At 41.6% G+C, this 12,712-nt stretch overlaps 1 protein-coding gene and 1 long non-coding RNA gene across 10 annotated transcripts in view; one reads left to right on the top strand and one right to left on the bottom strand.

The window, feature by feature from the left end:
• Positions 1-12,712, bottom strand: part of syngap1b (synaptic Ras GTPase activating protein 1b) — a 178,255-nt gene that overhangs the window by 41,954 nt on the left and 123,589 nt on the right. For all 9 annotated transcript variants that reach the window (XM_037783746.1, XM_037783751.1, XM_037783747.1 and 6 more), the window contains one exon: positions 8,284-8,405. In XM_037783746.1, the coding sequence (XP_037639674.1) occupies positions 8,284-8,405 (122 nt within the window). The remainder of the gene's footprint in view (positions 1-8,283; positions 8,406-12,712) is intronic.
• On the top strand, positions 2,634-11,701 carry LOC119496460. The gene is made up of 2 exons (XR_005208718.1): positions 2,634-4,726; positions 11,586-11,701. It is a non-coding gene; the product is annotated as an uncharacterized LOC119496460 (long non-coding RNA).

Here is a 12,712-nt window from a genome sequence, read left to right as displayed (position 1 = left end):
CTGTACCATGGGAGATGTATTCCCAAACAACCGGCTATCGGCCAGTAGCTAGTAGCGCTAGTAGCATGACATAAACAGAGTTTAATGGAGTTGTAGGCTATTTACTAACACGCAGCGCAAAAGCACAGGAAACATTCTTATATATCCATGGTCTGTGGTCTGTTGGACATTTTGGAGGTCGCTGACATGAAAAAGTTTGAGATTGCTCTCAAAATCAGTTTTTTCCATTCATGTCCATCGCTCACTTTATGCTCCTCTGGGAAGCAGCCGGGCAAAAAAGTCCAATAAATAACTAAGTAAGTAAATAGCTATAATATTATTCATATTTATAATAATTTTATTTTTCAACACAGGCCATTTCGGTAGAGACATTAAAATGGAACAATTGACTTTCACTTCTTAGCAATATACGTTCTTTGACCAAAGAGTGAGGCGACACGGAGAGGCGACTGTTCATTCTAAACAACAACAGTGGCTCCTAAAGAGGTTAGCATGGGTGCTGCAATAGCATAAGTTATATTAGAACTGGGCAGTATTTGTTCATTGAAAGAAGAGCAAAGAACACCACTGAAGGAGATGTTTTTGGCCTTCAGTGTGTTCCGCTTTCATTACAGTATTAACCTTGTATCGCTAAGAGGCAATGAGAGAAAGATGAAATGAAAGATAATGAACATTTTGAAACTATCCACTGTAAATAACTTAACAGGCAGCTGTAAAGTGGACGGACTGATCAAGCTTCTAACAGCACAAGGTTCAAATCCAGTAGATGGAATCGACAGCAAAGTGACTGAAATGCTCATTATAACCTCGTTTGACATGTAAATAATTGCTCGTATCAGGTCAGCAAATACACAAAATCAAAAGAATACTTTCTTACAGTTTTGTTTATTTTTGTCAGTTCGATAAACCAAAAAATAAAGATGACTGGCGGCAAAATGCAGCAGATATCTTGTTTTTAGTATTTACTTAGCTGTCTTTACAGATGTATCAAGTCTTTTCCCTCCAGGCAAAACATTTTAAACTCTACACACAATATTTCAAGATGATTCTTAATAATATCATTAATCCTGACACACATATAAGTGAACAAGGTTTCCGCTAAAGCCCATCCATCATGCTCACCTACACGCTTACTCCCACACACACACATATGCATGCACAGAGGCATGTACCGTCACAGACCAGCTCAGCAGACAGTCACTAAGACAGATGTATGATGAGTCTAACCAGAGAGCGAGGAGGGACGGTCAGGTGTGACGAAGCCCCTCGGAGAAGAAAAAGGGAGGATGGAAATGAGGAAAAAGGAAAGAAAGAAAAGATGCTGTATGTCCTCCGTGCAGCGTCCAACTCTCAGCTTCTCCCCTGCGCTCGCACTGCTTTGGTCTACGTTCAATCATAACGTTCATCAACAGTGCACTGATTACATGTAGGGGACCGAGGGGGGGGAGAGGGAGAGATAAAAATAGACCCAAAGGAATGAGTCAGATTGAGGGGAATACAGAGGAGAAGAGAGGAAGAGTGGGGGAGGTCATGAGAGGATGTGAGAAAAGGGGTGAGGGGATCGAGAGAGAAGACCTCTCAGAGGAAATCACTTTGATTATGTAAACAGTGGATCCTTTGGAGAGGCAGAAAGTGAGCGCATGGATTAAAGGAAAGAAAGAGAAGAGAAGGGAGATGGAAAGAGGGGCTGAGAAGAGAGCAAGAGCGCTGGAGGTAAAAGAAGGTCTAAGGTCTCAGCGGGGAGCTAAAGTGCAGGAAGAGTCAAACATGAAAAGACACGCGCACACAACTTGCAAATTCATTCAACACGTCACGACTGATGAACCTCACAGCTGAGAAAACAAGCTAAGCACCAGCGACGATTGATTAGAAACAAGGATTCAATTAGCAGATATACAATACTTCAAATTTAGAGATATTGAGGACATATTTTGTGCATCGTTGCAGGAAACTAAAGCAGAACACGTCCGACAGCCAACAACACACAAACACATTTAACTGAACTACTAAAGTATGGAAGTGGAGCAGAAACGATTAGTCCATTAATCAATTAGTCCATTATCAGAAAATTATTCCGCAACAATTTTGAGGCCATTTAATCAAGCAAAAAAAGGTCAAACATTGTTTCTGCTTTCAGCTTATAAAACAAGAGGAGTTTCTGCTTCTGTCGGTTTTAAATCATTTTTAATATTTTAGATTTTTTTGGGGATTTGAAGACATCACCTTGGGCTTTCAGAATTATATTTCACAGACTAAACAATTAATTGGAAAAATTATCAGCAGATGAATCGATATTGAAAGGAAACGTTAGTTGCAGCCCTTATAAGATTTAAAGCTACCAACGTACAATTTACATGGATTAATTGCTTTGTATTGCCAATGTGTGAACAGATTGTAAGGTAACTGAGACCTTCCCCGACCTTCTCGGTTGCCTGTAACAGCCTGTGGATTTCTATGTAGAGGACTCGGGATGGTTCTGCTGGGAAAATCCAAAGGACGTGGCGTTTACGCGTGCTCCTGAGTGTATTGCCTCTCTTCAGCTCCCAAACAGCACCAACAGTGTGTATCTAACGTAGCAAAGTACTGTCTTGAGTGGATCACGTCAGTTAATTCATCCAGGGTCCGTGGTATTTTCGTTTCACCCTTCCCGCTGCTTGGAGACTACTTTGCCGAGAGGAGAGCAGGGCAGCTCCGGAGACGGACCTTCAGCGGCTTTAGCAACTTGAATTCAGTTAGCGCAAACCCCAGTGCCGGGTGTCTGATTCCCGGACCGCCTCGACTCCCCCCGGATCAGCAAACTTTCTGTTGCTGCAATTACACAGGGTTAGACCGAGCACTGCTGCTGTTCACCAGCCTGCTGTGACCCCTGACGCCGGGGTTTGCGCTGGCTGAATTCTAGTCGCTATCTAACCCTAAAGCTGCATTCACAACAGATCAGGCGTTGCGGCGATTCACCACAGGGTTGTGTGGCGGTGTGGGACCTTTAAGGCCCATTAACTGCGTCGATCAACGTCTTTTGTTCCCTCACGGCTGGGTTGTACAGCTCTGGATCGCCGGATACGTGATTGGCCACCGCAGCGTGACGTCGGGTTGTGTTTCTCCAAAAGTTGAGTCCGTTTCTACTTTTCCGCCGCAGCCCAAACGCACCTCCCTCACTCTAAATTAATGGGAGGACTTGTGTTTTCGCCGCACCTCTGGATCTGCAGCGGAACCCTAATGCACAGTAATGTCATGCACTGTTTTGGCCAATGGGTAAAATTATCCAAATATTTGCAAAAATGTTGCCAACTGATCAATATTTTAAGCATTTATCAAGCAAAAACTCCAAACATTTGCCAGTTCTAACTTTTTTGCTGCCTTCCTCTGTTTTATATGATTGCAAATTGAATATCTTTAGGTTTTGGACTAAAAAAAGATAGCTGTGGAAAATGATATTGTTCACTATTTCTTCACAAGCAATTCATTTATTAATTAAACAAGTACTCAATAGATTAACTGATAATGAAATTCTAAAGAAGATTATACTTTGCAGGACAGAAAAGGCTCTGATTTGCATTTAGGTCATCACAGGACACTGCAGCTCCGCTGAGAAACAGGCTAAGATATACGGAATATTTATGTATGAGTTATATGACAGGGTGACCTGCAGTACCGTAAGGGAAGGGAACTCTGAGACCCACTCTGAGACAATCAGTTAAAAGTAATTATTGAAAAAAGTATGATCAGAAATACAGTATATTCTTGTTTTAGAGTCTGTTTGGGAGCTCAGAGGCACATTTATGGCCGTATGAATTTCAGTCTGAAAAACGGCATGTGTTCTCAGATAACTCTCTCCGGATAAATAAAGATAAAAAAGAGAATAATAATGATCAAAGCTGCAGATCCCTGACAGAAAACATCCAGAGTAAACAATCCCGACTTCAACCTCGGCTCTTGACTTTTCTGTCCGCGCTGTGTCTCCTCAGACCAGCCGGGGATAACAGACATCCACAACCTTCCCAAATGAATAAATCATGTGGAAACGCACCTTGGCAGACACCTGGCTCGGGAAAGGTTTCAGCGCTCTCCTGAGTGCACCGTTGCCCCGTGTTTAGATGATCAAGATGACCTTGTTCACATTCGAAGTTTGAGTTTGTCTTGGCTGTAGCTGTCCAGTGGGAGTTTATAGATAAACTGAATGGACAAAAGTAAAGCTGAGACGTATTCGTGGATAACTCATTTGTCGATCGACAGAAAATTAATTGGCAATTATTTTGACAATCTATTACAGTAAGTCATTTTTAAAGCAAAAATTCAAACGCTATCTCGTTCCAGCTCGGAGTGGCTGCTGCTCTTCATCTTATGTGACAGTGCAAATGAATATCTCTGGATTTTGGACTGTTGGTTGGACGAAGAAAGCAATTTTGAAGACGTCATGTTGGGCTTTAGGGAATTCTGATTCTGATTTTTCAGAATTCTGTGACATTTTACAGACCAAACGAATAATTGATTAAAGGGTAACTTCAGTATTTTTCAACCTGGTCACCATTTTCCCATATTTGTGTGTCTAAGAGACAGATAGGGATACTTTTTTTTCAATTGGTCCAGTATTTAGGGAGGACGCTGTAACCGGCAGCTCGTAGGGCAAGTGAGCAGCGTCAACGTTACCTCTAACATTAACTCTACAGAGAAATAAGACCTTTTTCCTTTACCTTTCTTTCGCTTGATCCGGTCTGTTTGTTATTGTGTCCACGTCCCGTTGAAGGAGAAGTCTTGTTCGTGAAATCTGAATATCCGTATACTTTGGCCACCTAATTCAAAGACCTCATCCACATTGTGGAAATTATCTAAATATTCAGCCATGACATTGAAAATATTCAGCCAACACTAAGCTACGCTTTCTGTACTCCAACACAACAAACTCTGCCCGTTTCCACCATGGATGTATTCCACTATTCCCCTGTTGTCTTTCGGCAACACGTCGCCTCACCAGATTTCAGAACAAGATTTGTCAGTGAGCGAGACTCTTTCCATATTGTCAGACACTTTTAATAACAATCAGAGCTAGGGATGCTAATTTTGAAAAATTGTCTTAACCGATAACCGACCCTCGTTAACCGATTATTAACCGTTAACCGACAAGATTAGTGCGTCTCATGCGGTGGTGCGCCAGCTGCAGTGTATGAGCACAACAGACAATTGAGTCCCCAGTTCACCGTCAGGAGAGTTACTGTAGCAGCCACGATGCTGCGTGTAGTGTCGCGGACATGCAGCAACTTTCCCAGTAAAATTCTCCACCGCACATTTAGTTTAGTTTAGCAGATTGACAGCTGTGCGTCTGCCTGGCGTAACTTTAGCGATTGCCCGACAAACAGTGTGTATTTGTGCTACGTTAGCAGCTCTAGCATTGCCGGTGGCTTCGTGCTCGCCGCCACACACACAGTCTGTCAACGAGGCAAAACTTTAACGAGTGTCCGACAGACCATGTGTGTGGCGGCGGTGAGTGTGGGGTTGTTTGTGGCGTTATAGCTGTGAACGTAGCAGTGTGTGTACAGTTTATTTATCGGTGAATAAATGCTACAACTGCTCCGCTTCGCAACGCTCGAGAGACGGGAGCCAACTTCCTGTTTCTGCAACTCCGGCTCCGCCCCTTAAGGTGGGCTGTTAAGGTGGACCAGCTTTTTCTCCTTAAAGTGACGAGACGCTCCTCTGAGCCGCTCAGCTTTTTAATTTATTAATAATATTTCCGTTTAACCGATAGCGTTAATCGGTTAAAATGCTTAATGACGGTTAACGGTTAATTATTAACATCCCTAATCAGAGCCTGTCATGGCAAAAACAAGCACTTTTAGCGGACGTTAATGACGGTGCCAGCTTGCCCCAATAGCACCATATTGCAGCCTGTGAGCAGCTGCCGTCTACAGCCATCTCCCTCAATACTGGACCAATTTCAGAAAATGTTGTCCCTATTAGTCAGTTAGACTGAAAAACATTGGAAAATAGGGTTTAAGGTTGAAAAATATCAAAGCTACCCTTTAAAATAATCATTAGTTGCAGCCACAATACTGTGGACACGATTCATCAAGGTGGAGTTGTAGATAAAGAGAAGATGAGGAGGAGGTTCTTTTGTTTTTGTGCAATAGAGGCTAAAGCTCACTGGAAAAAATTAACACACAAGGCTGATGTCACACTTTCTATTTAGTTAATTGTTAAACACTTAGACAACATTACTTGAAAACTGGAAATTTTAAATTTCATATAGTGTATTCTGTCATCATCTTTTCTCCTTCAAAATAAGAACTTTGCAGAACAAACTTCCGTCGAACCAAAATTCGTCACTCTGAGGACAATATCCCGGAAAAGATTACCAGTGTAACTCGTGTGCTGCTGTGCTCTGACGAAGGCCAGAGCTGCTACAACTATGTACATGATACAGAGGAGGTATAATTAAGCAAATCTCCCTCTGACTCATTATGGTCTGTACAGCCGCCATATGGCTGTCTGCTGGTTGCCATGGTGAGAGGGGGATGTTTTTTCATCGCCCGGCAGCGATGGTGCTGAGTGCTTTAATCGTATGTGACACTGAGAGTGTAAAATAAACAACAATTCATAGCAATGATGGATGGAGATAGAGAGAGATAGATAGAAAGAGGTAGAGAAAGATAGATAGAAAGAGGTAGAGAGAGATAGATAGAAAGAGGTAGAGAGAGAGAGATAGAAAGAGGTAGAGAAAGATAGATAGAAAGAGGTAGAGAGAGAGAGATAGAAAGAGGTAGAGAGAGAGAGATAGAAAGAGGTAGAAAGAGATAGATAGAAAGAGGTAGAGAAAGAGAGATAGAAAGAGGTAGAGAGAGATAGATAGAAAGAGGTAGAGAGAGAGAGAGATAGAAAGAGGTAGAGAGAGAGAGATAGAAAGAGGTAGAGAGAGAGAGATAGAAAGAGGTAGAGAGAGAGAGATAGAAGTCAAGAGAAAGAGATAGAAAGAGGTCAAAAGAGAAAAAGATAGAAAAACGTCAAGAGATAGAGATAGAAAATAGGTCGAGAGAAAGAGATAGAAAAGAAGTCGAGAGAAAGAGATAGAGGTCAAGAGGGAAAGAGATTGAAAGAGGTTGAGAGAAAGAGATAGAAAGAGAAAAAAGAGAGAAAGAGATTGAAAAAGGTCAAGAGAAAGGTAGAAAGAGGAGGAGAGAAAGAGGTTGAGAGAGAAAGATAGAAAGAGATAGAAAGAGGTCGAGAGAGTCAGATGAGGTCAAGATGGATAGATAGTTCTGCTTAAATTGGACCCTATCCCAGCATGCATTGGACATTCAACCTGGGCAGGTTGCTAGGCTACCACAGAGCTCCCTGATGTCTTATCTATGGTCCTAATAATCAATTACAATATTTAATTGTGATTAATTGCACGATTATCCTTAGTTAATTGTTCAAAATGTACTTTAAAGGGAGATTTGTCAAGTATTTAATACTCTTGTCAACATGGGAGAGGACAAATATGCTGCTTTATGCAAATGTATGTATATATTTATTATTGGAAATCAATCAACAACACAAAACAATGACAAATATTGTCCAGAAACCCTCACAGGTACTGCATTTAGCATAAAACAATATATGCTCAAATCATAACATGGCAAACTGCAGCCCAACAGGCAACAACAGCTGTCAGTGTGTCAGTGTGCTGACTTGACTATGACTTGCCCCAAACTGCATGTGATTATCATAAAGTGGGCATGTCTGTAAAGGGGAGACTCGTGGGTACCCAAAGAACCCATTTACATTCACTGATCTGGAGGTCAGAGGTCAAGGGACCCCGTTGAAAATGGCCATGCCAGGTTTTAGCGTAAGTTTGGAGCGTTATTTCACCTCCTTCACAAGGAGTTGGTACCAATAGATTCCTTAGGTTTTCTAGTTTCATATGATGACAGTATCTTCACTCTAGCTTTAAGAAGTTTAAGAAGTCTTTAAGTTAAAGAAATTAGTAGCTTCCCCCTCTACATCATTTGTCTAATAAAACTCACATTTAGTCATTAGTTTACACTACTGAATGACCAATAACTGTGTTATGCCTCATCCCAACTTCCTGTTTCAATCAAAGAAAACCTTATTTCGTTGAAGTAGATGGAAAAGTAAATAGTTTGTGATGCCATAACATTTACACAAACAGGCTGGGAGGAAAAAAGACAAAAATTTGATTTCATACATAAATGCAACTGCACAGTGTTTGCATACTAACACAGCCAACCGCAGCCTGACACAGCAGATTAACCCACACATGAACGCTTGAAATCACTCTCTCTCACTGACCTGTCTTGGTCGGCACTGCGGAAGCGGGGGAGGATCATGTGGCGGAAACTGCTGGTTCGGTCCAGTTTGGGCTGACTCTTAGCCCTCTTGATGGAGCCCTTCAACCTTCTACTGAGGAAACTCTGGGGCGGGTGGAGGAGGAGAACAACAACAAGGGGCAAACAGATGGAGGAGGAAAAGGGGAGGATGTGCATGATGCGAAGTTACAGAGAAGTGAGTGAGTTGGAGAAGATGGGTTGTGCGGTGAAGAGAGATCCAGGTATGGTTTAAGGAGGAAGATTGGCAAAATAAAGAAGAGATGATTCCCATGGAGTCAGTTTGGTTTGTGTCAGATGTGTTTCAGTTAACACCAAAATAAAATGGAGACACACACATGAAACACGTGATGCGTGACAGGGGGAGAGCACAAGGTTAACATATTATCAACAAGAAATCATACACCCACACATGGCCACTTGTCACAGGGAGCTGTAGTGTTGTAAAAGATCCTGCGGTGGGCAGTGGTGAGCCACACAGTCCAACAACAAGCTCACACACAGGGGTGCAGTTTGTGAGCTTCCTTACATGATCAAATAACACAATCTGGACATTGAAGCAGGAAATGATTCATTGATAAGGGAGAACATGACTTGGGGTTCGTCCCAATATCCACACTTTTAGTAAAGGGCCTACTTGTGTGACATATGTGTGTTTTTTCTTCATTTTCTTTTGAAGTAAAATGAGCTTATATTCAATGCAACAACAAAAAGGTTGCAGCATTAAATGGGACATGTGAGTCTGCTGTTGATGACGGTTTCTTGTGTCGTTTTCACGTCTACCAGGGATGAGACAGGCAGATCGCACGTACTGTATATGATGTTGGGAACGCGTGACACCGCAGTGAACACGCTTCAGGACAATGCTGGATATCTGTCTTACAAAAGCAGCCAGAACCTGACCGTTAGGCGAGCAGTGTTCAGTCTGGTTTTAGTTTTGTTGGTCGGCTCAGACTTTGTTGTCTCAGACTGTTTCAGGGCTAAGATGAATCAGCATTTCTTTGAGCTCTGTTTACTGCGTCAAAACTTTACATCTCTCGCTCGGATGAAACCTGCAGCCGGAAAGTGTTTTGTGTTGCGATGACAACCGGCAACAGTGAGCTGTCATGTAACAGCTGTGGTATAACTGCATAATAAACAACTCTCAATACAATGATTTTAATATTCATAGCTTTTTCCCTTCTCTTTTGATATATTTGAACAGAAAACTTAGTTTAAATATCAATGTATTTGTTTAAAAATGTGGTGAAACAGCACTCACTTTGGGACCCACTGAAGAAGGCTGTTACAAAAGAGACTTAACATGATGATATTATAATGGTTTCTGTATGATAAAAGTTTTAAGGACGCAACATATTTGTCAAAATCTTTGATACATTAAAGCATGTAAACATGTTCTAGTAAAAACCCCAAATTCAAGTATGAACCTGACAATGAGCACGATATGTCCCCTTTAAATTCTTTGGAAGCAAGTGAGAAAATTGCAAAAATGTAGGATAATTTCACTTGTTTACTTGTTCCACTTGTTCCTAGAAATACATTTTACTTGGAGTAATTAACATTTCAATATAATATGTCACTTATTACATTAAAAAGATGTGACATTTCCCACCCAGATGACAGATTTCAGCCCACTTATAGCATTTTAAAACCTAAACATGACATTGTTACATTTGTAGACCATAAATGTAAAGTTTCAAAGCTGTTTTCATGCTCTAAACCTCGAACTGATAGCTGTGAAGGTAACTTTAGAGCTCAAAGCATGCATGAAATATCACTTTATGGTTATTCTTTCTCATGTGCCTTACAGAAGCTTCATCTCTGCAGCTTTCAGGAGCATCCTGAAGACTCACGGCAATATCATTTATATACCTATAGCATAACAGCGTTATTGAGTGGGAGAATGACTGGAGGGGAAATGACACCTCGTCATCTGGCATGAGTCAAATGGCTTTGAAGCCTGTCTTGAGGATATGACTAAAGACTTGGCTCCATCTGCTGGTTCCAAGCTAATAGCCTGCATGACTAAATCTGATTTGATTAGCCGCTCCGTCTGACACTTTAAGTCTCAAAAAGTAAAAGCATTCAATACAGAGAGAGAGAGAGAGAAAAGACTGAATCACAATAAACCACAATAAAGGGAGGTAATAGTGAGAAGTGGGGAGCTTCATCTTCAGCGGCTACGTTTGCGTGCACAAAGTCCCTCTGGTTCATTTCAGGTTAAAGGAGAATATTGGTGTCATTTAGTGTTTCAGCCTATTTGCTATTGTCCACATTTAACAGCTGTGGTGTAAAAAAAAATGCATGTCCTAAGGTATTTCAATTGAGTATTTATACTTCTACCCAACTACAATTCAGAGGGACATAAGATATAATGATCTGCAGATTAATTGATAGTGAAAATAATAGTTAGTTGCAGCCCTATAATACAGTGTTCAATAGTGCAACACTCACAAAGGCAATTTTCCTGCATTGAGTAATGCAACTTTTGATAATGCAAGTACAATTTGCCAATAATATGCTTCAAGTATACTTTTACTTAAAGGGTAACTTCGGTATTTTTCAACCTGGACCATATTTTCTCATGTCTGTGCGTCTAAGTGACTAACGGGGACAACACTTTTTGAAATTGGTCCAGTATTGGTGGAGAACGCTGCAGCCGCCAGCCACTAGACGGGCTGTAATGTAATCATATGGGGCAACCTGGCACCGTCATTTTACGTCGACTAAACGTGCTTGTTAAGGAAAAGACTCTACAGAGAAATAAAACGTTTTTCTTTACCTTTCGCTTTCCGTTTGTTACTGCGTCGTGTGACTTGTTGCCCGGAAGACAACGGTGGAAACGTGAGTGAGAGTTGGAGAGAGGAGTGCCACGGGACACCGGTGTTGTCAGAGTTTGTCGTGTTGGAGTACAGAAAGTGTAGCTTAGTGTTATCTAAAATATTTTCAATGTCATGGCTGCATATTTAGATGACTTCCACAATGTGGAGGCGACGTGAGGTTTCAGAACGAGACTTCTCCAAGCGAGACACACGGACAGAAACTTTTATTTCTCTGTAGGGTCCTTTCCATAATGTTTTCAGACTCTTATAATACAATCTGAGCCTGTCAGTGGCAAAAACAAGACCTTTAAGTGGACGTAAAATTATGGTGCACGGTTGCCCCATATGATTACATTACAGCCCAGATTGTTATTATAAGTGTCTGAAAACATGGAAAGGACTTTACAGAGAAATAAAAGTTTATGTCTGTGTGTCTCGCTCGGAGATGTCACGTTCTGAAACCTTGCGTCGCCTCCACAATGTGAAAGTCATCTAAATATGTAGCTATGACATTGAAAATCTTTTAGATAACACTAAGCTACGCTTTCCGACTCCAACACAGCAAACTCTGACAACACCTGTGTCCCGTTGCACTCCTCTCTCCAACTCTCACTCACGTTTCCACTGTTGTCTTTTGGCAACAAGTCACACGACACAGTAAGAAACGGAAATCGAAAGGTAAGAAAAATGATTTATTTCTCCTCCTTAACAAGCAGGTTTAGTCGACGTAAAATGACGGTGCCCGGTTGCCCCATATGATTACATTACAGCCCGTTCAGCAGCTGGCGGCGGCGGCAGCGTTCTCCCTCAAAACTGGACCATTTTTAAAAAGCGTTGTCCCCGTTAGTCACTTAGACACAAAAACATGGTAAAATAGAGAAAATTAGGATCAAATGAGTCTCTCGCAGGAAGTTAAGACAACAGCTTACATGAAAGGCTGTAACATGATTGGCTGCAAAATGTGCACTTTTGTGGCTATTTTTAGGAAGGCATATGGTAAATCCAGCTGCCCAGAGGTGTCTATATACGCAGGTACCAGGCAATGTGCTGTTTAGGGATTATTTCTGAGCCAAGATTTCTGTTTCTGCCTGTAAGAGTCAGGTGATTTACAGTACGCAAAATTTAGGATGATCACCGAGGCTGAAAACTTTTTCCTGCATCTTAAGTTTACACCGTGGCGCTCCTCAAGCCTATCAGGCCTGCTCATCCACTCAGAGAGCCTGAAATATTGATATGACAACACTCATCTCGGCCCACTATGAAATAATGATGAAACACCAGATCTTTGACCGTGCCATAACGGGGCTTCACATTTACTCTCAAGGATTATCTGGCTCCTGAACCTTTCAAGTCTGTGGAAGCAGTTTTTCATACTGCAACAGTGAATGGGCAGCAAATATTTTCCTGTGAAGGGAGAAAAACAAGTCCTGCCATTTCCAGTTACAGTGACAGTGTGCAAACACCAGCAGAAATAATGGAAAGGAGATGGGCAACACAGAGCACTGGCACAAACTTAATAAGACACCAATCTATCCTTTAAGCCCTTTTATGTGCACGTTTGATACCTTGTGA

The sequence above is a fragment of the Sebastes umbrosus genome, chromosome 11 (genome assembly GCF_015220745.1).
Source record: "Sebastes umbrosus isolate fSebUmb1 chromosome 11, fSebUmb1.pri, whole genome shotgun sequence".
NCBI lineage: Eukaryota > Metazoa > Chordata > Actinopteri > Perciformes > Sebastidae > Sebastes > Sebastes umbrosus.
The sequence above is the reverse complement of the archived record's forward strand: the minus strand, read 5'-3'. Positions and strand labels throughout refer to the sequence as shown.